General features: G+C 41.4%; 1 protein-coding gene and 1 long non-coding RNA gene across 4 annotated transcripts in view; both read left to right on the plus strand.

Moving 5' to 3' along the window:
* SOS1 (SOS Ras/Rac guanine nucleotide exchange factor 1) overlaps window positions 1–26,025 on the plus strand; it is an 83,809-nt gene that overhangs the window by 24,173 nt on the left and 33,611 nt on the right. For 2 of the 3 annotated variants that reach the window (XM_043512178.1, XM_038397579.2), the window contains exons 3-8: window positions 1,189–1,320; window positions 4,327–4,491; window positions 7,049–7,258; window positions 9,330–9,473; window positions 10,346–10,456; window positions 10,547–10,645. In XM_043512178.1, the coding sequence (XP_043368113.1) occupies window positions 1,189–1,320; window positions 4,327–4,491; window positions 7,049–7,258; window positions 9,330–9,473; window positions 10,346–10,456; window positions 10,547–10,645 (861 nt within the window). Of the gene's footprint in view, window positions 1–1,188; window positions 1,321–4,326; window positions 4,492–4,657; window positions 4,822–7,048; window positions 7,259–9,329; window positions 9,474–10,345; window positions 10,457–10,546; window positions 10,646–26,025 lie in introns of those variants that run through there. The other variant, XM_043512179.1, reaches the window with a different exon arrangement.
* Window positions 16,866–20,732, plus strand: LOC122459597. Its single transcript, XR_006280403.1, has 2 exons — window positions 16,866–19,236; window positions 19,337–20,732. It is a non-coding gene; the product is annotated as an uncharacterized LOC122459597 (long non-coding RNA).

Raw genomic sequence — 26,025 nt, forward strand, 5'->3', positions numbered from 1 at the left:
ATGCTCTGGATGAATAGTCTAATTCATTAGCACTTTAAAATGTCATGAGAAATACATGTATGCAGTGTTGTTGTAGCTGTGTTGGTCCCAGGATATTAGCGAGACATGGTGGGTGAGGTAGTATCTATCTTTTATTGGACCAACTTCTGTCAGTGAGAGAGAGAAGTTTTCGGGCTTACAGCCTCGCTCTAATGAGGAATACAGTAGAACCTCAGAGTTACAAACACCTCGAGAATTATGGTTGTTCGTAACTCTGAAATGTTCCATAATGTTGTTCTTTCAAAATTGTACAACTGAACATTGATTTAATACAATTTTGAAACTTTACTATGCAGAAAAAAATGCAGCCTTTAACTATTTTAATTGAAATGAAACAAGCACAGAAACAGTTTCCTTATCTTGTCAAATCTTTTTTCTTAAACTTTCCTTTAATGTTTTTATTAGTTTAACATGGTACTGTACGGTATTTGCTTGGGGGGGGGGGCTGTCCCTGCTGGTTTTTAGTTTGCTTTTTTAAAAAACCTAGGAAATTATACATAAAAAACCTACATTAATAGGACATTAAGGTTGCAAAGTCAACCACTCAGCAGTTTGGAAACACCAGAATTAAGCTTGCCCATGAATCTTAATTTGGCTCCCTACTTGTGTCTGTATAATGATGGTCTTTAGTTACTTGATCAGACTATTTTTTTCCACAGTATCCCTGCCTTACTCAGTGCACAGGATGGACTGTGCTCACTGGAAGAACAGCTACTCTGTATTTTATTTATTATGCAATGTGTGGCTCTATGTCTTAGTCACTGCACACTATTAATCCCTGTTCTGAAGACAGAATTATTAATTTCCTTGTGGCCTTTTCTATAGCACTCATCTCTGTAGCATCTGAGTGCTTCACAAACATTAATAAACTTCACAACAAAAAACTTCGCAACCTTAATGTTTTTTGTAGTTTTTTGTATGCAATACACACCCTAAATGTTGTACACTAAATATGTATCTCTCTATAGTTTTTGGTATAACTTTAGTTTCTATCTGTATATTAACACAGTTACATCAAAATAAATTATTCCTTTTAAGGAATTGCTTTTAATCTATAACAGTGAAGTATCTATCTTAACAAGTATACTACTTGCTGAATACATTCAGATTATTCACTGAGCCCTTAGTGCTTGTTTTCTGTTTCCTAAGGATCGTGTTCAAAAAAGTTTTCCCCATCCTATTGATAAGTGGGCAATAGCTGATGCCCAGTCTGCTATTGAAAAGAGGAAACGAAGAAATCCATTATCTCTCCCAGTAGAAAAAATTCATCCTTTGTTAAAAGTAAGTACTCAAATCGTAATTGATTACCTTGCTGCTAAAAATTAGGCAAACCTGTCTTTTACAGAACTATATAAAGTTAAGGTTGACATTTTCATTGAATGTCTGTATATTGCCTGAAATGTAACTCAAAAAGAATAAAACAAATTTTACATGATACACTAAAATCTAGATACTTCGTTTATCATCATCATCATTGTAATATTTCTATTTCAGTTAATTGTATGCTTGTTAAATACATTTAGGACTATGATTATGCTTTCCAGAAGTTGTTTAAGTTGTTCTTCGAGTGATTCTGTGTGTGTATTCCACCGGAAATTTTCCCCTCAATGATGCCCATCTGGGTGGCTCGAACCACTAGCACCAATATAAAGGGCCTAGCCTACCCCAAGCTCTCTGTTCCTCCTTACCTCCTGTGACAGCCGCTGGAACAGCTCTTCCTGCTTTTCCAAGTACTCACAAGAGAACACAGACTACTGAATTTTATTGTTGTTTCATGTTTGTTCAATTAGGCCCCTCCAGATATGCCTGGCCTCGGTGTACTTACCAGCCTATCTTCATTTGAACACTGTGCCCATGGTACTTTAGCCTGTTCTCATTTTGTTCAATTGTGGTTAGATCCTCTGTGTTTGTCCAAACGTTCCTGTCATCAGCCTTCAACCATCAATGACTTTTGATCTCGGACGTAGCTCTAAGGTGGAGAGTTCACCTGGGGCCCCTCCGAACTCATGGTCTTTGGTCCTTGAGGGAGCTTGCTCTTCATAGCAACATCAGAGAGGCCAGGGCTATTTGTCTTGACTGTCAGGCTTTCCTACCTCATATCAGGGAGAAATCTGTTGTTCTTACAGACAACACCTCAGCAGTGCTTTACCTCAACTGGCTAGGGATCGCTAGTCCCTCCTTTGTCAGAAGCAGTTCACTTGGAGAAATTTTGCATAGCCAATGAATCAATCAATCTCTGGTCCTCTTACCTTCCAGGGGTGTGGAATGAGCTAGCAGACCGCCTGAGCAGGTCATTTTTCAGTCACCATGAGTGATGTAACCAGTGCATTTTCCAGCAGTGGGGGACTCCCCAGATAGGTCTATTTGCAAACAAGTATATCAGAAAATTTCACCAATTCAACTCCCTGCAAGGCCACAGTCTGGGCTTTATCACAGATGCCTTCCTGCTACTCTGGGTAGAAAAGGTTTACAGTGCTTTCCCCCTAGTCCTGCTCCTACACAGAGTGCTGCTAAAGATCAAGTGGGATCACGCCTGAGTTATTTTATTAGCTCCAGCATGGCCCTGCCAACCCCACTTCTTGACTCTACTGGTCCTTTAATTGGCAACTCCAATCTTCTTCCTGTTGCACCCCAGTTTGATCTCTCAGGACCACAGATAGCTGTTCCATTCAAACCTTCTATCTCTTCATTTAACAGCCTGGAAGCTCCATGGTTAAATCCCAAAGAGCAGGCTTGCTGAGAGCAAGTTCACCAGGTCTTATTAAGTAGCAGTTCTCCACCTCTACCTGTCAAAATTGAAGCAATTCTCTCTCTGGGCTTGTCAAATGGTAGTCTCACTGATGCATTCGTCCAGCCAAAATATATTCGCCTGTCTGCTGCACCTGAAACATCAAGGTTTAGCATTTTCCTCTATCCAGTTTTACCTGGCAGCAATATCAGCTTTCCAACCTTTTGGTGCTGCTAAAGGCTGGTTTTCCTAATTGCTATCACTTCTGCCATAAAGGTCTCCGAACTGTGCCCTCACATCCAATGAATTATACTTGGTTATCTTTAAAGACCAGGTGTATTTTTACCCCCTCCAAGTTTTCTCTCTCTGCGGTAGTTTCATATCAATCAATCAGTTTACTTACTTGTATTTTACCTTAAACCACATGCAAATACAGATGAGCAACTGCTACACACATTGTAGAACACCAGTGCTCATCTAACATCCATAGACAGGACCAAACCCACCCAACTGTTCATGACGATAGTTGACAGAATGAACGATCTTCCAGTCTCTTCACAGAGAATTTCATCTGAGATAACTGTAAGTATCTGCGCTTGTTATGATCTGACAGGTGTTTCACCATTGGGCAAGCTTCACAAGATCTCAAGCATCCTCAGTGGCATTCCTAGCGCAGTTCCCTATGCTGGACATTTGTAAAGCAGCAACTGAGTCATCTGTGCACACTATCTCCTCCCATTATACCATCACCCAGTAGTTCAGAAATTATGCCAAATTTGGGTGAGATGTACTGCAGTCTGTGTGTACATAAACTCTGATCCCTCCACCTATTTAACTGCTTGAAACTCACCAAGAATGGAATGTACATGGAATGCTCAAAGGAAAACTCCAGTTATTAACCTTTTCTATCTCTTGTTCTATGAGATGTGTTGCACATGTGCATTCTACAACTTGTCCTCCTTCCCCTCTACATTGGATTTTCTGGATAGAAGGAACTGAGGGGGCTCAGGGTCAGCTGGGCCCCTTTACTGGTGTCAGCAGAGGGTGCTCAAGCTCCGCCAAATGAGTACCATTGAGGGAAAAATTTCTGGTGTTCTGTGTGGGGTGCACGCACATCAAGAGAGGAATGTACATGTGCAACACATCTTGAAAGGTTAGTAACAGTTTTCGAAAAAAGGAAAACCCTAAATACTTATCTGCTAAAAATTACAATACTTTTATTCTGGCTGAGTAATAAAGAGAATTAAGTGCTTTTAGATCGTGTCAAGTAGAACTGTATTGCATGTTATAAATGCTTGGTAGCGCTGCCAGCATTTCAAAGTTAGTATGAACCATGCAGTGTTATCTGTGATACCACTGTTGTTCTGATTATACGTATAGAAAGAAGTATTTTTTGTATTACTAGTACTAATGATGGACAGATGTTGACTGTGTAGTGCAATAGTCATTAAACATATGATTTCATAGGTTTATTCTAAAATACATAAATTAGTTATTTGACTGGTTGTATAACACATTTAATGATGCACTTTTTGTTTTGTTTTGTTTTTTACTTTTAGGAAGTTCTAGGTTATAAAATTGACCACCAAGTATCTGTTTACATAGTAGCAGTATTAGAATACATTTCTGCAGATATCTTGAAGCTCGTTGGGAATTACGTACGAAATATAAGACATTATGAAATTACAAAACAAGACATTAAAGTGGCAATGTGTGCTGATAAGGTAGGTGGCATAATTCATACTTGTCAGATGAATGGAATTTTTGGGGGGAGGCAATATTAAATTTTTAACCAGATCTTGAATGGTGTCTAAAAATCTCCATGTTGAATATTACTCTTAGTTCTTAAATGTATTGTAATGTAGAATTTTGATATGCCTCTTCCTTTAGAAACCCCCCAGCAGTACGTGAACTTCTAAAATTATTGCTGTTTTGAGACTAACAGTGACTTCAATGTAGAGCATTCCTGGGGATTGATGGTGCAAAGTTTTATTTGGGGCACTTCGTGCAACCTCAGCATACCCCAGTGGTCCAGAAGACCATCTTTCTGACTGGTCGATAAGCCAAATTCCTTTGGCTTGTTCTCAATCGTTGCTGCATTCTAGCTGCCTTGGGCACCTAGTCTCAATCTTTTGACACATTGGAGGGAAAATAATCTGTATTTTTTCCCTTTCAAAAAAAACCCCACACAACTTGGAATCAGTCCCTCAAAAGAGATCAGAGCCTCTAGTTCCATTGTTTCAGAGTAGCAGCCATGTTAGTCTGTATTCGCAAAAAAGGAAAGGAGTACTTGTGGCACCTTAGAGACTAACAAATTTATTTGAGCATAAGCTTTCGTGAGCTACAGCTCACTTCATCGGATGCATCAATTGAAGTCCATGGAACCTTTCTTGTGTCCCCTTCTCATTGTATTTACCCTGACTGTTGTTGGCATTACTTGTGTTAATCAGCTCATTGGGATTTTCATTTTTTGTTGCTCTAGTGAATGGTCCCCTGTCTTGCTTCAGCCTTGTATTGACTGTGCACTCTTCCCCCATTCATTTCTTCCTTAGCTTTAAAGGAAAGTGAAGTACCTTGTGAGACCTTAGTGACCATTAAGACACTTGGGGCATGTCTATACTACAAACTTAAGTTGACCTATGTTGGGTTGACTTACAGCCACTGCAGTAATTACTGCAGTGGTTCATGTCCACACTACCCTCCTTCTGGTGGTGGTGCACAGCCTCATAAGGAGCACTTCCACTGACTTAAGAAGGGCAGGGTGGGGGGCTGGAGCCCGGGCTCTCAGATCTGCTCCACTCCCTGCTGGGAGCATGTGCTTCCCTGCCCGCCTCAAGCCTCCGGTGGGAAGCAGGGATCTGGGGCAGCAGCCCTGTGGGGAGCCAGCATCCCAGGGGGACAGCTGGGCTCTAGCTGGAGCCCCCCCACCCTACCTGGGGTGACAGCCCAAACTGTGAACTCTTCTTGTCAATTTCATGGCTCCAGCATGGAGCCCTGACATTGATAAGAATGACAGCCAATGTAAGTAACCTGCAGTGTTTACACAGACATTGCCTCACCCTAACTACACCAACATAAACCCTATGCCTCTCATGGAGGTGGGGTAGTAGGGCACTTGGGGTAGTAGGGCACTTACATTGGCAGGAGCAAGGCTGTAGTGCGTACTCTAACGTAATTAGGTCGACAAAAGCTGTCTTATGTTGACCAGACCAGGGCTTAGTAGTATAGGGCAGCTGTCTCCATCACCGGCATCATGCTGGCAGATACATGTCTGTATGTGGATGTTCAGCAGAAGCTTGGGTACCTGCCATATGATTGTGGTAATGATGCTGATTCCTTCTATTCTTTCTCCTAATCTTCTGTCTCCTTCAGCTGTTGGTGGGACTAGCAAAATACATTGACCAAGAAACCAGCCTTAACAGGGTTTGGATGTAAGGGTGCCTAGTACACTACAGTCACACTTCTGAAGAGTTGCAACAACCCCATGCATAAACAGCAGAAACCTCCCAGGTTTCTGAAGGGCTCTGAAGCAAACATCCAGCCCGATGGTATTTGCCCTGAAGGGACAACCTGCTAGAGACTTCTGTGGCTCTGCCTTATTCACCACATCAAACACAGATATGGCCCATACTGCGTTCCCAGACTTAGCCCGGCCTTATCAGTTAACTCTGAGACGACATAAAGTTATCAACACTTGCCTATGCTCTGTCATAGATATGCATTAGTCCAGTATTCTCTCAAGTACCTTTATGCTGCTTGCAGGCTGCTCCTTTATGTAATGTAATCCTTACCTTCTGTCCATAAGCATCTTAAGTATGATCAGTCTCACATAATATAAGCTATATTTCCTTCTTTCTGCTTCTTCCATACCCCTACCCCAAATGGAGAACAGACGCATTTACCAAACTGCATATTTCCAAGCATTTGTCCTTGTGGATCCCACTCGTAGGTGTGTGTGCCTTATGTGTGTAAACCTGCCGCCCCTCTTCCATATGGGGTATAAAGTGTAGAACAGTCCAAACTACCAGTCAGTTTTTTCCTGTAGCTCTGAGTTAGAATTAAGATGATACATAGCTAGTTTGAATTAAGAAAAAATAATTTAAATTTCCTTTTTACCAAATAAATTTAACCAACCTCAAGGCAACATACAAAGCCTCCCATTAATAGTATTCAACTAGATCTTTTATAACAACTTATTTCCCCTCCCACTGGTAACTTTTGTATCAAATTTTTGTGTATATTTAAAGCAACCACTTACCTTCTCCAATTTCATTTACACAGGTGTTGATGGATATGTTCCATCAAGATGTAGAAGATATAAGTACACTAACTTTATCTGATGAGGAACCCTCCACCTCCGGGGAACAAACCTATTATGATCTAGTCAAGTCATTTATGGCAGAGGTTCGACAGTACATACGGGAACTAAATCTCATTATAAAAGTTTTTAGAGAGCCTTTTGTCTCCAACTCCAAATTGTTTTCAGCTCATGTAAGTATTATATAGATGTTACAACTAATGCATATCAAGCTTACATTTACATTAATGTAGGTGAGAATTTCTGGGACCTAACTTTTGTCCGGAGTTACATTCCTATAGTATAGGAAGAACTATCAGAAAGCCATCTGTTTCTCGACACTTGTTGTTCCAGCCTATAACTGTTGATGAACAAACAAAATACGGTAACAGTTGTTCTTATGTTGATGCTGCCTCTCACTCTGCAAAGGCAACTCTGAAAGAACAGGCTGAGAAAAGGGCTGTGTGTGCACACATGGTGTAAGGATTGAAATGGAGATAAGAAAGGAGACGCAGGAAAAGGGGGATAGGCAGCATGGGAATTTATTATAGCTCATCCTAAAATAAATGAGGGATTAGGGGGATGTTTTCCTCCCTCTCAGCCCAGAAGTCTAGAATCCAGAATATAGAATTGTAGAGCAGGATGGGCTGAGTGTCCTATACTATGTAGCATTATATTCCCTTTGCACTTCTCTGGCATCCTAGAAAGCCAATTTAGGGAACTATTGTACTGACGTTATGGGAGTTGAAGGAAGTTTCTCCTGTACCATTTCTCAACCCCCTTGTACAGCTACCATATAAACTGCATTTTTAAAAGCAAAACCAACAACACTGAAGTGCACTTTAAGATCCAAATTGTTTGAATGCCCTAGTCTATCGTGCCTGTCTTCTGTTTATGAAGCGCCTATCACTATGTAGGTACTGAAGTGCCTTGAAAATATAAGCATAGGCAGTATTGTGGAGATATTCAAGGACTTAGAATTGGGATCCCTGTGTCACTTACTCTGCCACTGGGTTGCGAGATGTTCTGCAAGTAACTTAACCTTTGTGCCTCAGATTCCTTTTATATATATATATATATATATATATAAAAAGTGTGTGGGAAAGAAAAAACATTTATTGATCTTTGTAAGTAGAAAGGAAAAGTGTTTGTAAAACACTTTTTAAAGAGCCTCTTATGAAAGATTCTACATAAATGCAAAGATTTTAAGACCATTGAGGATGATCAAAACTTAGCTTCAGGTCATAAACTGACCATGTTTGAGGAACCAGAAGGATATTCTTCCTCTTTGCTTGGCATTGCATAATTAAATAAAATTGCATAATTGGCTAAGTGTATTACTGGGTAGAAATTTAGGAGGTGTGCAGAGATTGCAATTTTTTGAAACAACAAATGCTGCCTGTTTTTTGCAATATTGTTTTACATAGGCCAGTAGTTTGTCATGGCATGGGAATTGGAATGTTTGTTTTCCTGTCAGTGCCATGCACTTTCTTAGCTACATGAGATCTCTCTCTGAATGCTAGAGCTCCATGTAGTTGAACTGTCATTCTAATTCTGCCAAATTCTGATTCTGGCACTTTCCTCCAGCCATTCTTTCTATAGGTGAAGCTGAAGGGTGAAATTCTGGCTCCACTGAAGTTGGTGGCAGTTCTGCCATTGACTTCACTGGGGCCAGGATTTTACTCATAGTGTACAAAATTGGGTATGTGCAGTAGATCCTGAGCTGCTGAAAATTGGGTTACTTAAGAGTAACAAAGCTGAAAAGTTTGGATCACCTCTTCCACAGTTTCATCTTTCTTCCTTGCTAGACTTTAGGTTTCACCAGTGGGTTCAGAACACAAATTGGACAATTGAATGGTCCTATGATTTGTGTGTAATACTTTGTATACTACATAGGGCAGGTTAACATTTGGGTTATTACTATTCTTAACTCAAATTTGAAATGGAAACCAAAAGGCAACACTTGTGGGAAACACTAAAGAGTTTGATTCTATGAAAGAAATAGCCCTATTTGCTAAATACTTAAGTTCTCTGTTTGTTCTCCCATTATTTTTCTTCCAAACAGGAGTCACAGTAATTAATCACCTGTCCATTAACTACAATATTTATAACCTTGTTTTAACTGAGAAACTAATCAGTGTTTGTTCAGTATTATAACTGATTAAGTAGCTTGCTTTGTGTGCTATATATTTTGTTTTATGGATTTAATTTCTCTCTCATTCACCATGGATATTTATTGTCTGATGGTTCCATTTCTTCCTTCAGGATGTGGAAAATATATTTAGTCGTATATCAGATATTCATGAACTTAGTGTGAAGCTATTGGGCCACATTGAAGACACTGTAGAAATGACAGATGAAGGCAGTCCCCACCCCTTAGTAGGCAGTTGTTTTGAAGACCTAGCAGAGGTAAGTAAGAACATTAAAGTTTGTTTTTATAATATATATTTTATTTTTGTTATACACCTTGTATGTCCTAGATAACTGGAGTAATTTTAAAAAAAGAATAAATGTTTTTTGGTAGTTCAGTACATCTTTGTTTCAGCTGTCTTGGTTGGCTACATTGACATCTATCTTCTTCAAAGAAACAGTCATCACAGGGCAGATTTTCCCAGGTTCTCAAGATTTACCCTACTGACCTACCTTTTGATTCTGAGACAACAGACTAGTTTGAGTCACAAAAAGGCTGTGGGATCAGTTTCACTATGGGTATCTTCCACTCATAATTCCGAAGTGTGTTTTGGCATTTTGGGGGGGTGTTCACCGCTAAGGGATTGCCCCCTGGTTGCACAGGTCTTTGGAACATTTTTGAAGGGCTTTGACCATCGGGGCTGCATGAGCATCCCCACATGCCACCAGATTTTCAGGTCCAGAGACTATATAAGGGAAGTGTAGCCCCCAACTATCATAATTCCTCCTTATTTCCAGTGTATGCAGGTGGAGGGACAAGGTGCTGGCAGAAATGAAATGAACAAGAGCTTTAAAGTTTAGAAGTATCAAACTTGGCCTTTAGAGACTGAAATCAAAATGGGAGTGTCTGAGACCCTGTTTCTGCAAAGACTTGAGCATGAGTTTAACTTTTCACCCTGATATCTAACAATGCATGACGTTAAGCATGTGCTTAAATCTTCTCAGAATTGAGGCCTAAATCTTTATAAATGTCCTTACTGATAAAATTATATATAAAGTTTTCTCCTATGTAATATACTTCATATTTTTACCAATAACATGAAGCTTTGATACTAACCCATTTAAAAAATTTACTTTGTATTCCTTCTTAGGAACTGGCATTTGATCCATATGAATCATACGCTCAAGATATTTTGCGACCTGCTTTTCATGATCACTTTCTTGGTCAGTTATCAAAGCCTGGAGCAGCATTCTATTTACAGGTATAATATCTTTTTTTAATGTTTTTAAGAATATACCATTGTGTTACAACACATCTTTTGTTTTAAGATTAAGACCATTTTTGTTTCCAGTCAATAGGAGAAGGTTTTAAAGAAGCTGTTCAATATGTTCTACCAAGGCTGCTGCTTGCTCCCGTTTATCACTGTCTTCACTATTTTGAACTTTTAAAGGTAAGTAAAAAATTATATTGCTCATCTAAAATGTTTTGTTTCATATTAGCAGTTCTCAATTTTAGTTATATAAGAGCTATCTATATTCTCAGTAAGGTATGTTAGTAGACTAACAGAATTTTTTAATAGAAATGGAACGATGAATCTGGTGTAATGAAATGTAAATTCTATGCCATTGTAGATTTGTGTATGTAATGAATACTAGTCCATATTTTTATCTATAGTGTGTAGCAACTAACATCTGGGGTTTTTTTTTTTTTTTTTACAATGAGTAATACTGTAGTGATATTTTGGTGTATTGAAAATGAATCCCTCAAATAGAAAAAGGAGTTTTACTTCCTACTTATTTTGCTTATATTTTAGGAATAAAGCTAAGCCTGGGTGAACACTGTAAGACAGGGTAATGATCAGTGCAAATATGGCTGCATCTCTTAACTGGAAAATCTGGAAAAAAAAATACATATATATCTGGAGTTTTCTAAAGTTGATGAGATTTTTGTAAAGTAATTGTTACTCTGGTTTCTGGGTGAGATCAGGACTCCAGTGAAATTATTTCAACCTTAACTTTTTTTGCTCCTTTGAGTAGCCTCTGCGCATTCTCGCTCATAGGATGTACTGATGATGCAGTTTGGATCCTGAGATGTATTATTAGTGCATCCAGACTGCGCTGTTGGTATATCCCATAAGTGGGAATGTGCAGCGTTCATCTTGAAGAATTTAGGTTACAGGTGAGTCATCTCCATTAATCCGTTTTTTTCCTGGGTGTTCTGTGTGATGTGATGGGCTATCAGTGGTTGAATTGTAAAGATCTTATTTTAAAATACTGTAACTTAACAGTACAAAATAAATGGGCAAAGTCTCTTGATTTAACAAATCAGACATCTTTATTAAACAGTAATCTTTAACTAATTGAATATTTTGCTTAAGTTGTTTCTCCCAAAATTAAATTTTACTTTAGAGGAAATTTTTAAGAGGGGTGGGAAAAAATTACACTCAGGAAAAAAAAAAAAAAAAAAAAATCTCGGACATCATGGAGAAATTCAAAAATCTCAGACTCATGGAAGAAAAATTCTTCCTATCTCCTGGTTGGCAACAACATTCTGTGTTCTGGAAGCTTAGTGTCAAAAGATTTGAGTTGCTTATAATTTTGGTTATGTGACAATGTAATAACTTAATTTTTTTGCGGGGGGGGGGGGCGGGAGTTACATCAGATAGTTTCTTTATTAAAACATGAAACTGAATGAAGACCCAGCATTTTTATATACACTTAACTGTAAAGAACACTGAATTATCTGAAATTTAAAAGATTATTACACAATTTAGAGTCCAGGATTACAATGGTTTCAGACAAATTAGTCTCAGTAATGAGAAGTCAGATTGTCACAAATAGTGTTTCATATTCATATATCGTCTTTTAGTCACAGATGTCAACTAGTTCAAGTGATACTTCACATAATGAACATTTACTTTCCATAATTCTCATAGAGCATTTAAGCAAATTGGCACTAGCAATGTCTTGAGGCTTTATTGCATCTTTCATGGAATACATGTGCTTTGGTTTTAAACATCCATCTGCCAGTTTGACTTCTGTGTGATTTTGCTGTTGAAAAGAATTTCTTGCAATTTCTTGTTGAATATATAGATGAGCAAAAAAAATATAACTTGTACACAGTGACCGTTATAGTTCAAAGCACAGGTGCATTACAGTTATCACATGATTTTAAAAAAACTGAAGAGAATTGAAATCTGATGGAGAGTACATCAGGAATACACAAATATTATCCATTCTTCTTCGAGTGATTGCTTATGTCCATTCAACGTAGGTGTGTGTGCTTGTCACATGCACTGGTGCTGGAAGTTTTTGCCTCAGCAGTATCTGTAGGGGACCAGCTCCGGCGCCCCCTGGAGGGCGTGCACGTGCCGCAGCATATAGGATGCCTCCAGTTCCCCCCATCCTCAATTCCTTCTTGCCGCCAGTGACAGTGCTGGAACTGTTGCTGTTTCAGTTAATGCTGTAGCTGCTTGTTCTTACGAACTAGTTATTGCCTGTTTATACTGTGTGTAGTTTTTTATTAGTGTTTATAAATCCCTTAGCTATAGTTAGACTTTGTAGCTCCCGAACAGGACTTTGCCTCTGGATGCGGCGTGCCCTGATCCCTAGGCTTTAAGCCCTGTGATAGCTGCAAGAGGCCCATGCCCGTTAGTGATCCACGTAGCAGTTGTCTGCATTGCTTGGGCGAAGGACGAATTAGGGAGAAGTGCAAAATTTGCAAGTCCTTCAAGCCAGGAACTAAAAGGAGTGTGATATTCATCTAAGAGCACTCCTTGTGGAGTCGACCCTCACCCTGGCACCGGAGCAACACTCCGACTTGGCACCGAGTACTGTGACTTGGTGCGCAGTGCCCCACTGGGACCATCCACTAGCCAGCTCCAGTCCCCAGCCATGGCTCCCACTAAGAAGCCCAAGAAGGCAGGACAAGGCCAGTCTCCAGCCTTCCATAAGGGAAAGGATAAGACTGGGTGTGAGCACAGTTCCATGCCAGGCAACTCTTCACCCACGTTGGGATCTCGGGCCCAAGCTCCGGGGGAGTGATGTAGCAGGCTCATAAGCCCGCACTTCGAGCCTTTGGCCTCGTGCTCCCTGTCTCACCTATCATAGAAGGTAGCTTTCCTGGTGCCAGTGATGTCAGCGAGGCAAGTCTCCAAGCTGTGGGAATTTTAAATGTACTTGTGTAATTGGTTGATTGTCCAGTATACTCTCATTTCACAATAACTTCACTTGATCACTTCTGGTATCACTAGAAATGAATGACGGATCCCACAGATCCATTTCCAAAGCCTTGTTTAATATCTGAATTTCATCTTAACACAATTCTCCAGGCTTTGCAGAGTTGCAACTTAGTTTCTAGTCCATGTGTGTTGGAAACATCATCTTAGTTTCAAATAATTTTTCCTGACTCTCTTGCACTGTCTTAAATCCCATTAAATCCTTCTGATGCAACAAGGGCATCGAAGGTAAGAACGTTACTTTTTTTTTCCTTTTCCAGCATGAACGTATTAAATTTATTACATGCTGCTGGAGCTCTTCTGGCATACAACTTTGGAATTGTACCAGTTACGCTATTTGTATATTTATGCTGCTCCCATACATCTGTTATAGAGGGAAGGGAATGATTCTGGCTTTAATTTGGAAATGGCTGAGGAATCAAGTTTGACAATCGGTGCTGAAAAATTTTACAGAATTCTGTCTCTCTAGATCCTCATTTTAATGGTCGTGCTATCGTGATGAAAGTTTGTCCATAAGATCTTACACTCAATATAACACTGTAATTGTTTGTAAGATCATTGGTTTGTAAGGGGGTAGAAGCTACGACAGTGTTTGTTGCCTCTTTTATATAAATGTCAAGGCTTCATGCCTAATTCTCACGATTTATGTACAACGTATTTCTTGAAACTGGTTGCTGAGGTTTTCTTTACATCAGGTAATTTATATTGTCTATCTTGCTGCTTTCTGTATGTTAATAGGCTCTTATGCATATTATTATATTTCAAAATTACTTGTGACATTTTTACACGCGCGCGCGCACAATATACAAATTCAGGAACTCCTCACTTAAAGTCGTCCCAGTTAACGTTGTTTCGTTGTTACATTGCTGATCAATTAGGGAACACGCTCCACTCAGTTAGGAAACATGTTTAAAGTTGAGCAATGCTCCACTCTTACATTGTTTGGCTGCCTGCTTTCTCCACAGAAGACAGCCTCCCTACGGTGCCCCCTCCCCCCCAGCAGATGCTGCGGATCAGTGCCTTTCCCCTCCTCCCTCCTGTCCACAGCAATTGGCTGGCTTGCCACGTTTAGGCAGGAGGGAGGGGGTAGGAGCGAGGAAGAAGCCTGTGAAGTAAAGGGGGAGGAGGTGGGGGGGAGAAGAGGCGGGTCAAGGGTGGGGGCTTGGGGAAAGGGGTAGAGTGGGCAGGCTGAGGGTTGAGCCCCCTTCCCCTGGTGCTTGCAGAATAGAGGAAGCTGCTGCTGCTGCTGCAACACATGCTTCTCCTAGCCTACAGCACCGTCAGCCTCCTTGCCTGCCTCGTTGTCTCCAGTGACTTAATAGGTTTTAAAGATGTTGTCCGGACTGTGAAGAAAGATATCCTCAGCTTGACCAAGAAAGCCGGTTTTGATGAGGTGGAAGAAGCCGACATTACACAACTTCTGCAGTGACACGGAGAAGAGCTAACCAATGAAGATCTGATGCAACTAGAGGTGATGAGAGCAATGGAAGAAGAGGGCCAAGAAGTAGAACCACCACCAACCCATCGAAATTTGATTACCAAACGTCTTTCTGAAGCTTTCCAAATAATTGAAACTGGCTTGCAAATCCTGAGTGGTGGTGATCCTGACAGGGAATGCAGCTCCAAAGTGATTAGGGGAGTTGGTCATCTAATGATTTGCCATAAAGAAATTTACCAAGGAAAGCAAAACAACCTCTAGATGCATTTTTTCAAGTTCAGCAAGAGGAGCAGCTTGTACCATCCATTCTCTTCTACTTTCTGACTCCACCACCTCAACCAAGCTTCATACTCAGCAATGATTGTAGTATTAAATTGCTTGTTTAAAATGTGTGTAATGCCTTTTGTCTGGCAAAAAAAAATTCCCAAAACCTAACCCTCCCCCCATTTACATTAATTCTTATAGGGAAATTGGATTCACTTAACATCGTTTCACTTAGTCACATTTTTCAGGAACATAACTACAATGTTAAGTGAGGAGTTCCTGTACTTTACTACTAATTGGAGGAGAGAATGGATTTCCCTTTACTACCTATTAGTGACAGAACAGATGTATAGTTATTTTACTTCTTTACAACAGACACAGGTTAATCTGTCAGGAAGTAAAGAGCGGATATGTCAGGAAATAAAGTATATGCAGTGGATGTACTTCTGTATTGGCTGCAAATTTTATTAGATCAGTGTAAATTGTTCTTGTGAACTGAAGTAATATACCTCCAATGATTATTGCAATAATCCAGTAATTCTCTTGATTAAAATGTAGTTATGTATTCTGTTTAATATTTAATCTGAAACTGACAGTTCATGTTAACTTTCTATATGGAAATTCAGCTTTCATCTCTCTAGAGCAGAGGTGGGCAAACTATAGCCCGGGGGCCACATCCGGCCCTCCAAACATTTTAATTCGGCCCTCGAGCTCCTGCCGGGAAGTGGGGGTCTGGGGCTTGCCCCGCTCCGGTGCTGCAGTTGGGGAACAGGGTCGGGGTCTTGCCCCGCTCTGCACAGCTCCTGCCAAGCAGCAGCACATCCCCCCCTCCAGCTCCTATGCGTAGGGGCAGCCAGGGGGCTCCACACACTGTCCCCACCCCAAGCGCCACCCCCGCAGCTCCCATTGGCCGGGAATCACAGCCAGTGGGAACTGCAGGGGCAGTGCCTGCGGACAGGGCAACGCGCAGAGCAGCCTGGCTGTGCCTCCACGTAGGAGCTGGAGGAGGGACGCGCCGCTGTTTCTGGGACTTGATCTGAGGTGAGCACCTCCCGGAGCCTGCCCCCTGGCCCCACCCCTGATCCCCCTCCTGCCCTCCGAACCCCTCAGTCCCAGCCTGGAGCACCCTCCTGCACCCCCAAACCCCTCATCCCCAGACCCCTCCTGCCCCCCAACCCCCAATTTCATGAGCATTCATGGCCCACCATACAATTTCCATACTCAGATGTGCCATCCCCTGCTCTAGAGTCTAGTATACTCACTGGTAAGAGTATAAAGGACAATGTTTCAGAGAGCATTTGTAACAAGGTATCGCCGTGTCCTTTTGTCTAGTCACATTGTAGGTAGCAGAATGCTGGCAGTGGTAAATGTGGCAGGCACTGAAAAGATAAAGAGATGCATATACTTTTCCCCAGGTTCTTAGCAAACTAAAATGGGCCAGAATTGGCTGCTTCTCAGAACTTGAATTTCTTTTCCGTGCTGTCTTATTCTGGAAGATCACTTAATTGTTGTATAATTCTAGTAAGATTTCTTAATATGTTTAAGTAAATAGTACAAAAAAGATTGAGTGGATTGTGTCTATAGTATTATGAATAATACAAAATTTAGTACTGTGATAGCCTGAAATATCACTTGGAGCGTCAGGAGCTCACAACCCAGCCGGAGCCAGCTGCAGTACACGGCAGGAGTGGCGGACCAGAGCGCTGGCGGCGCAGTGAGGTGAGGCTGCAGGGGAGAGGGGACAGCAGGGGAGGGGCCGGGGCTGGCAGGCCTCCCTGGCTGGGAGCTCAAGGGCCGGGCAGGATGGTCCCGCGGGCTGGAATTGGTGCGCGGGTTGTAGTTTGCCCAGCTCTGACCTAGATGCATCTACAGCGGGGGTTAGCTTGACCTAACTATATTGCCCAGGGCACAAAATTTTTCACAGCCCCAAGCAATGTCAGTCTAGGTTGATCTAATTTTTAGGAGTAGACCAGACCGAAGTTATTACAGGGAGACTTGGTAACGACCCTTATACTTAAATTGCGTAACGCTTTCCTCTATAAAGAACACTCAAGACCTTTCTATCACCTTTCTGTTGTTTGAGGTGAACTTTTGATGTTTGACATGGGGGCATGCCATTAGGCTAGGGAAGTGCCTTTTCTTTGTCCCATGAAATTGTGTTCAGCTTTTGCTATGTTACAGGCTGTTTAGAAAATGCCACCTTTTGCTTGCATTCCTCAGGAAAGTGTTGGCCGCATGCTCGTAGCTCATGCGAGGCTCCTGCTGTTGCTGCTACTACAACAGCAGACATATTGGGAACTACTAGGAGCTTCCAAAGCAGCTGGAGAGGGGAAGGGGAAGAGCTGAGGTCCCCTCACCTGGACATGGCTCATGACCCCAGTGTCCCATACCCTCCTATAGAGGCACCACATGAGGTGGGAACCAGGCTGGGCTCTGCCTTCCTCCTCACCCACCCACCCACAGATTCAGCAAACAGCCCGAGTGGCCCACTTCCTTGGCCCTTTTCTAAGGGCACCATGAGCAGCAGGAGCTCCCTGAATTTCAGGGGGATGGGAAAGCCAGACCAGCTGGGCTACCCCTTCAACCACTCCCCAAGCCAATAGACCCACCCTGAATACCACCTTTTTGCTGCTGCATGTTAATGAAGTTGATTGTGTAGTTTAAGGGGTTGCAGTCTCTACTCCACTGCTGAAAGGCTCAGGGTTAAACATTGCATGATGGGGGATTGTTACAGTTGCACATAAAAACAAATTATATTACCTTTTTCCTTAACTAAAAACTTAGGAAATTATGTAGAAAAAACCCCTAAATTAGAGATCATTATTTAGCTTGCAAAGTCAAGCACTTGAAAGTTAGAAAATGTCAGATTTATGGTTGCCTGTGCAACCTTAATTTGACCGCTTGTGCATATGCATTATGGTTGTCTTTAACTGCATGATCACATGCTGTCTTTTCCACAGAACTCTGCCTCATTCAGTGCACAGGAAAGATGCACCATGGAGGCAGAACTTAGTTTGTACAGACAACCCTAAATCTAGTATTTCCTAACTTACGAATGCTTGACTGGCAACTTAATTGTTCTTTTAACATAGCCTCTTTTTTTGTATGTATAATAAAAAAGTACATTTAGCTTCTAATACGTGTAATGCCCTGTTATCAGAATGGTTTCTCCTGTCACCCAAACTACAGCAGCATGACGGGGATGTACAAGTCTCTTTTGCATTTACAGAGAATGTGGTTCTACTAACATTTTTAAACGGTCTTCCCAATGAAGACATCTGGAAAGATATAATCAACTTAGAAATAGGAGTAATCTAGCAGGTGATACACATTGCATCTATTGTCTGAGCTCATTGCACAACCCAGGGGCTCCTTGACTCCCTCCACATCCCACTTCCCCCAACAAGCTTTCCCTAGCCCGCATCTCCTCTATGCCAGGGGCTCTGTGGTCCCCTTTCCCCTCATGCCAGGTCCACCATTCTCCCCTTGCAGCTCTTCCCCTCCCTCCGCAAGTGGTTCTGTGTGCTCCCATTCCCCCCACCATTCTTCTTCATCCTTTTTCTGTTTTATTTTTTTTTCAGGGTTGTCAACATTTTTAAACTGTATTGGGAGGATGGGCAGAGTTAGGGTGAGGGTTATTGTAAAACTGGAAGGTGCTGATGGCTGCCATCAACTGGTTCTTTGCGCCTATAGACAGTTGTGGAGGTGGCTGAAACTGCTAGTTCTGCAAACCCATTCTGTGTCTCCCATTTCCCCCTTTGGTTTTTCCAGTTGTCACCAAAATGAGTAGGGTTCTGCCTGTTGATACTTAATACACTCCCTGAAAATTTTGGAATTGATTGGACGCAGCATTCCGAAGTTATCGTGTAACACGTCCAAATGCAGAAATACCATCGAGTTGAGTGCAAGGCCTCACAACTCTGCCAATAAAAATCAGATTCTATGCTTAATCATGTTGATGCTGTTAAGGTGAATTTTATTACAAATTGGAATTATATAAGAAAAAGGAAAGACGGTGTTTTAAATCAACATTACTTTACTGTGATGGAGAATTCTTGGGAAGTAAATGGATGTCCTCAATCCCAAATGTGAAAGCAAATAGGTAAATATTTTGTGATATTTCAAATATAGATGGAACAATGCATGTTACCAGTCTAGTTAATGAAAAATTTTAAAATAAAATGTCTATCTATATTCTGCAGTGCTGCTCCAGCTGAGGAGGAAAAAACTGGATGACTCTGAGGAGGAGAGGACTCACAAGAGCCATGGGGGGCCACGGAGGGGAACTGGTGCAGGCTTCTACATTTATCCAGAAAGATAATGCAACTACTGTGGAAGAGATAGCAGCAAGTGTGGAAGGAACTGATGAATCTGAAGTTAGGCAGGAAAGTGTAAAGAAGATGGATTTTTAGTTACAGCGGCTTCTCCAAAGGTGCAAGTGGCAACATATGCAGCTCCTCAGTGCTGGACTTTTGAGCATACAAAATCCATATGAAGAATCTGCTAGTAGCTATTTGAGTCTACTGCAGACTTCTAAACAAATTTTGTAGATGGTTCGAGTCACTTTTGCTGACAATGTTGACTGATATAGTTGCAAACAATGCTATTTTCATCTGTTTCTTGTAGGGTTAGATTACATCTGTATGTGTTGAAATAATTTTTTTTAAATTACATATTTTGGCACCTGTTTGGATATTAAAACAGTAATATTTGAATGTACCTTTTACTTTAATAAATTATAAATGTTCAATAAAATTGAATTATGCATCTAATTATGAGTTAACATTAAGAGGTTTTTTTCAATTTCTAATGTGGGGAAAATCCTTCATTCTGAAGTAGCAGCAATTAAAAAAATACAAGAGTTCCTAACCGGTTCTTCCAACAGTGGCTAGGGGGGAAAAAAAAAAAACATTTTTTTTTTTTTTTTTATGAGAGAGGGTATCTGTAAATTTTTTTTGTTACATTGGACATAGTATGGGAAAAAAATTGGAGAATTGCTCACCTAGCCAACCTCATCCTCAGCTCTGACATACTTTATATCTGTGTGAAAGTTGTGTAGCACTTAGAGTATCAAGTCAGAAACTGCTAATGAACTGGCAAATGTTAGAGTAAAACTTACTGGATATATTATTTTTTTATTTCATTTTTGTCATATTGCTACTTTGTTAATTTTATCAAATGTGAATTTTGAAGGACCCAAAAATGTCATGCCATATCTGAATTCTGATTTACTAGGGAAACCAAACTTCAGTGGATCTTTTTCTCCTGCTTATATTGGAACAGCATGTATTATCTTTATAAGATACTAGGCATCAGGGTTTTTTTTCCTTATTCAATTATTCATTGGCTCTTCCTGGGTTTTGGTATGTAATGCCATGTTCACACAAGGAAAGACTATGTAATGCAATGAACATAATTTAAAGGTGTAGAATTAAGTGAGTCAGTGAAGCCCATGAAAAATAATCTGTAAATCTCTTAAAGTGTAGTTCTTTTTCTATTTGTATAAGTAGTATGTTAACATCTATTGTGAAAATGAGAACCTTGTTGTAACTGACATCTAAATTGACCTATTAAACTCAGGTGTGTATTTGTGCTGTAGAGAATTTATAATTAGTTCAGAGTACTGAAAAAAATTTTAAATTCAAAGGTCTTGCTAAATGCTATTATCAAAGCTCTGAATGTGACATGCTTCCTATATAGCCATGCCTCCTGATTTATGCAGCACTTGACTGCCTCCCAAGTCCAATCGTGGCTTCACAACTAGATGGGGTGTCAGCTATTTCCGAATGTGTTATGCTCCCAGACCTACCTATTAGCTGCTTCAGGCAGCTTGTGTTGATGGGGCCTAGGAACTGGAGAGCCTTTTGGGTCTTGGAGACGGACTTACTCCTAGCCTATTACTTTCTTGGTGCACAGAGAGTGCAGATTGGGGGATCCACAACGGGCCAGGGTGGACTCCATGAGATACTGGTTTTTCAAGGTCTTTAGGTATTTTGTGGCATAGATGTCTTCAGTGTGGTCCACTAAACCAGGGATTCAGTGGCCCACCACCTCTTCTGGCTTCTCATAACTCCCCAAGGCACCATTGTTTCTGACTACACCTTGTGCACTTGAACACCTGATCCATTAATATGTCTCCCCCTGGCACAATGTGCTGTAGATGGTCCAACTGCCCTGTGCATGGTGGGGTATTAGCTTAGTGTCCAGGCCTATGGAATCTCCTTTGCATATTGATTAGAGTATTGATAGTGCATGTTGAAGCGCTGGTGTCTGAGCTGAGTGTTATGGCAGTTATGCACAGCACTTTTCAGATCTCTTGGACCTTTTATGCACTGTTTGTCTCTTGCTTCTAGCACTAGTCCTTTGACTGGTCTTGAAATCATTGCCTCCTGTTAGGGCTCAAGGCATCCGTGCACTCCAGAAGAACTTCAAGTAGCTGACCAACGAAACATGGTCTGCATCACAGAGGTTAATAGAGAAGGCCTTATGTGGAGGAAGACATTCAAGGTATAGCACAAGAATGAAGGGTGCTTGAGAGATTTGCTGACACCAGTGCTGGTTGCTCTGACTCCTCCTTTTTGTTTCCATGTCAATGTGGGGCTCAGACTGCAGCTCACCTGCTGAGGAAAGTGGAATTGAATTGGAAGGTGATCCTCATTCAAATGAAGAATCAAGCCACCGTGTTATAACAGTTTGGCTGATCTTGCAAAAGCTTTACACTCAACTCATTGACATTTCTGTTTGATGTAACACAGCTATCCCAGGAATTCAGAAATGTGCTAGGCATCAAAGGCCAGAACCTTGTTGATTTGGAGAAGCTTGGGGACACATGGGAGTCCCTACCAGCTCTTTACCACTGTCTCAGCTTTGGGCACATCTGCAATAGCCTATAGATCAAAGAGCTGGTTGATGGTACCCATTAATACCTACTAGTAACAATATTCCATCTCTATTGGGAAGATGAGCAGAGGTGAGTTTAACAGGTCAGTGACCTGAATGCTTTGTCTGGAAGAAAAGTCAGAATAATGGGGGGGGGGGAATGGGGATATGCACACAACTTCTGACCTGGGCAAGAGGATGTGGAACACATGGAGGGGGCACTGGGGGGCACTTCGAACAACCCCTGCCGTGGGGGAGGTCTTAATGGGGGGAAGGGAAATGGGGCACACAGTATCCCTTGCAGAGGAGATTGAGGTACCATGGTACAGTGGAAAGAAGTGGAAGTGTATACAGTCCCTGCTGTGGAGTGAGAATGGGGAAAATGCAGAACCCCTGGTGGGTGGATATTGGGGGAACCTGGTATGAGGCAAGGGGGACACAGAATACCTCTGGCATCAGGATAAGGTAAAATAGGAGGCATGCAGCCCTGTCGTGGGGGGAAGTAGTAATACACAGCCCCTGGTATAGGAGGGACGAGGAGTCTCACGGAACACCTAGCAATGTGGAGAAGGTGGAAATGGAGGCAGACGGGGCCCCTGCAAGGGTGGATTAGGGGCACCCTGGTACACGGGTAGTAGGATGATAGAAGAGAATGGGGCTGCACAAGCCCTTGCAATCGTTGGACAAGGGAATGTGGGCCACATAAAACTCCTGGTGTGGGAGATTGGGGGAATCTGGTATGGAAGAAGGGAAACAGCCTCTGCTACTGAGGGCATGGTGGGAAGTGAGAATAGAGCTGCTGGTGTAGGAGAAGAGAACAGAGGGAGCAGGGGAGAAAGAGAGGCCCTAGCAGTTGGAGAGATTGGGAGGAGTTGCAGGGGGTCCCTGAAATTGTGGGAGGGATGGGCATAGAGACCATATGGGGGAATGAAAAGATGCTGGGAGCCTGTGGTGCCTGCAGTGAGCTTGGCCACCACAAGTGATGAATCATGTATCCCACTAATTATGTGCCGTGTTTGAACCATCAAGCCAGGAAAGGCAGAGGATGTTTCCAGTGACAGAAGACGCTGTTGATGCTAATGTGTTATAGGAGTTTCCTGGTGGTCTCTTTCCCAGCAGTAAAATAAAACAATTTTATATAGGCTAAGCTGACTGATGGTTGGACCTCTGTAGGAATGATCCCTGGGGAAATAAATCCCTGGTGAATAGGATGTAAGGTTTTTCTCTACTGATGTCACTGGATGTGTATCTTTGTGTTTAATATGATGTCCATAGCATATAAGAGCACATAGGAAAGCTTTTTTTTCTGCACCTCTTACATACTCTCTCCCGATATTTTATTATATAATACTTTGCATGGAGAGGATGGCCATTTCAAGTAGACACTCCCAAATAACCTTTTTAATAAACGGAATGCAACCTCTTGATTGAGGAGGGATCCCTCCAGGTGCCCACTTGCTTCAGATTGCCTATCCTTTGTGCCTGTCTCATTGATTTCTCAGGGTCTTATCTAAAGTAGGTTATGGGGCTATTGGCCTGATCCAAAGACTGTTAAATCAATTGAAAGGCTTGTTGACTTTAATGGGCTTTGGATCAGGTCACAGATGGGCTTGGAATATTTTTGCTCTTGTCTCTTCTTGGAGGGGGTGCAGTTTAGGCCTTCGATAATCTTTGTGCTTCTCATATGTGTCAAGTTGCTTAGTATTTGGATGTGTTAAACCTAATAATCCTGTCTCAGGTTTTTCTGTTGTGTCTGTATTGGGTCATAATCTGGGTTAAATTTTTTTTAATCTGAATTTCTGGTGTATTCAGCCACCTATAACTTTTTAGTATGGGTCAACTGAACTAACTCTTGTAGTTGAACAGCCCCCCTTTTACAATGGCATTTCCTGTGGTCCTTCCTGGATCAGATCCATAGTTCATCTAGTTCAGTGTCCTGTCTCTGACAGTGGCTTCATGCTTCAGAGGTTGGTATAAGAAACCCCACAATTGGCAGATTTAGAATAATCTGCCCCCCTGGAAGTCTGATCCTAATCCGTAATAGTTAGAGATTGATTTAAACTGTGGAAGCATGAGATTTTATAGCCTTCACAATATTTGTTGCTACTATCGGCTGCTGCTGTTCTGGATACTCTTGGTCTCCATATAAACATCTAATCCTTCTTTGAAGGTGGATAATCTTTTCTTATTGCTGCTACTACTACTTAGGTGTGATTAATACCCCAAAGAGTGGAGCAGGTCTCCTGCTGACATTCATGACAGTAGATGATTCTATATCCTATTTGCCCTCAAATCTGTTTCTGCTTTGCAGTATTTATTTGTGAGCTTGGAAGAAAGTCTCCCAACTGGTAACATCCTCCAACTGCTGGAATGACTGTATACATATTTCCTCTTACGTGTCTTAATTGTTGAGCTTTGGTCAGGGTCTCTGGGCAGTGTACCTGTGAATACTTGTGGGTATGGGTTCCTGCACTATATCATGTGAGTGGGCTGAACCTAACAGGAACTGAGGGCTTTAGTCTTGATGTGTATGCAACTAAACCTATTGTTGTATGGAAATTATAGTTTGAGTTCTTGCCCACTGGTTATTCTCTCGGACCAGGGGTGGCCAACCTGTGTCTCCGGAACCACATGTGGCTCTTCAGAAGTTAATATGCGGCTCGTTGTATAGGCACTGACTCTGGGGTTGGAGCTACAGGTGCCAACTTTCCAATGTGCTGGGGGGTGGGTTGCTCACTGCTCAATCGCTGGCTCTGCCACAGGCCCTGCCCCCACTCCACCCCTTCCCGCCGCCTCCCCTGAGCTTGCTGTGCCCTCGCTCCTCCCCCTGCCCCTATCGAGACTGCTGACATATTACTGTGGCACTTTGGCAATGTACATTGGTAAATTTTGGTTCCTTCTCAGGCTCAAGTTGGCCACCCATCTCAGACCATAGCATGTTTGACTGGCAGATAGAGGTGCTCCATGACGTTAACAGCTTGGGGAAGAGGGTATGAACTCTTGGACCTGGTAAAAATGTAGGCAGTTTTCCAAACAGACCATGATACCCTCAGTATCCCAGTCATGCTTAACTAGACTTTCTCCCTATGCTCTGCTTCTTTACAAAAGGAGACTTTAAACACGTATATTTTGCAGTTATTGCACTGATTCATTAGGTGGCACTATACATCCACAATAAATCAGTGGGACTTTTAATGGCAGTTTGAATTTTTTGTGGTATATGTCCATTGACATCCTGTATGTTCCAAGAAAGTAGGTTTTAAATTTGACACTAGATTACAAAAATCCTCCTGTACTCTCCCTCCTACCATGTTTCCCTGCACAACCTATTTCTTTAATTGTTTCTTTAAAAAAAAAAAAAATGAAGGCAGAAGCCTTTTTCTTTTTGAGGGGCGGGGGCTATTTTTGTATGGTTAACATAAAACCTTGCAAATAGCTATTCTGTTTCTGACTATAAGAAATAATTCAGTAATAGTAACACTTATAATAAACTATATTCCTAATACATGTTTGGTACACATAATGTTTTTAAAACTACGAAATTCTAAATATAAGTTAACTTTAAAAAAAGATTTTGGTATGATTAAATTCATTATTAGCTTTGAACACTTTGATTTTTATTTGAATATGGAGTTGGAAGTACAGGTAACTTTTAAAAATTGGGCTTCATCAGAGTCCAAGAAAAATTATTTCTTTGAGTCATGTATTAGAGCTTATCAGGATAAAATAACCTGCAAGCTTGTTTTACCTAGTAACATGAACATGAAAGCACTAGGTCTGACAGATTTTTTTAAAACCTTTTAATCTCTTCACCGCCTCAAGGAAATTGTTCTCCCTACTGATCTTTCTTGTTGCACAATATTAGGAAGGAGAGCTAAAAAGTATTGTGTACATTTATATAGGATCAGATTTTTGTATGAGTATTTCATTAATAAAATGACTTGAACAAGTATTTTATCTTACTCCTGCTTCTCTTACACCAAAATGCACAGGTTCAAGGACCTGTTTTAAT

The sequence above is a fragment of the Dermochelys coriacea genome, chromosome 3 (assembly GCF_009764565.3).
Source record: "Dermochelys coriacea isolate rDerCor1 chromosome 3, rDerCor1.pri.v4, whole genome shotgun sequence".
Classification (NCBI taxonomy): Eukaryota; Metazoa; Chordata; order Testudines; family Dermochelyidae; genus Dermochelys; species Dermochelys coriacea.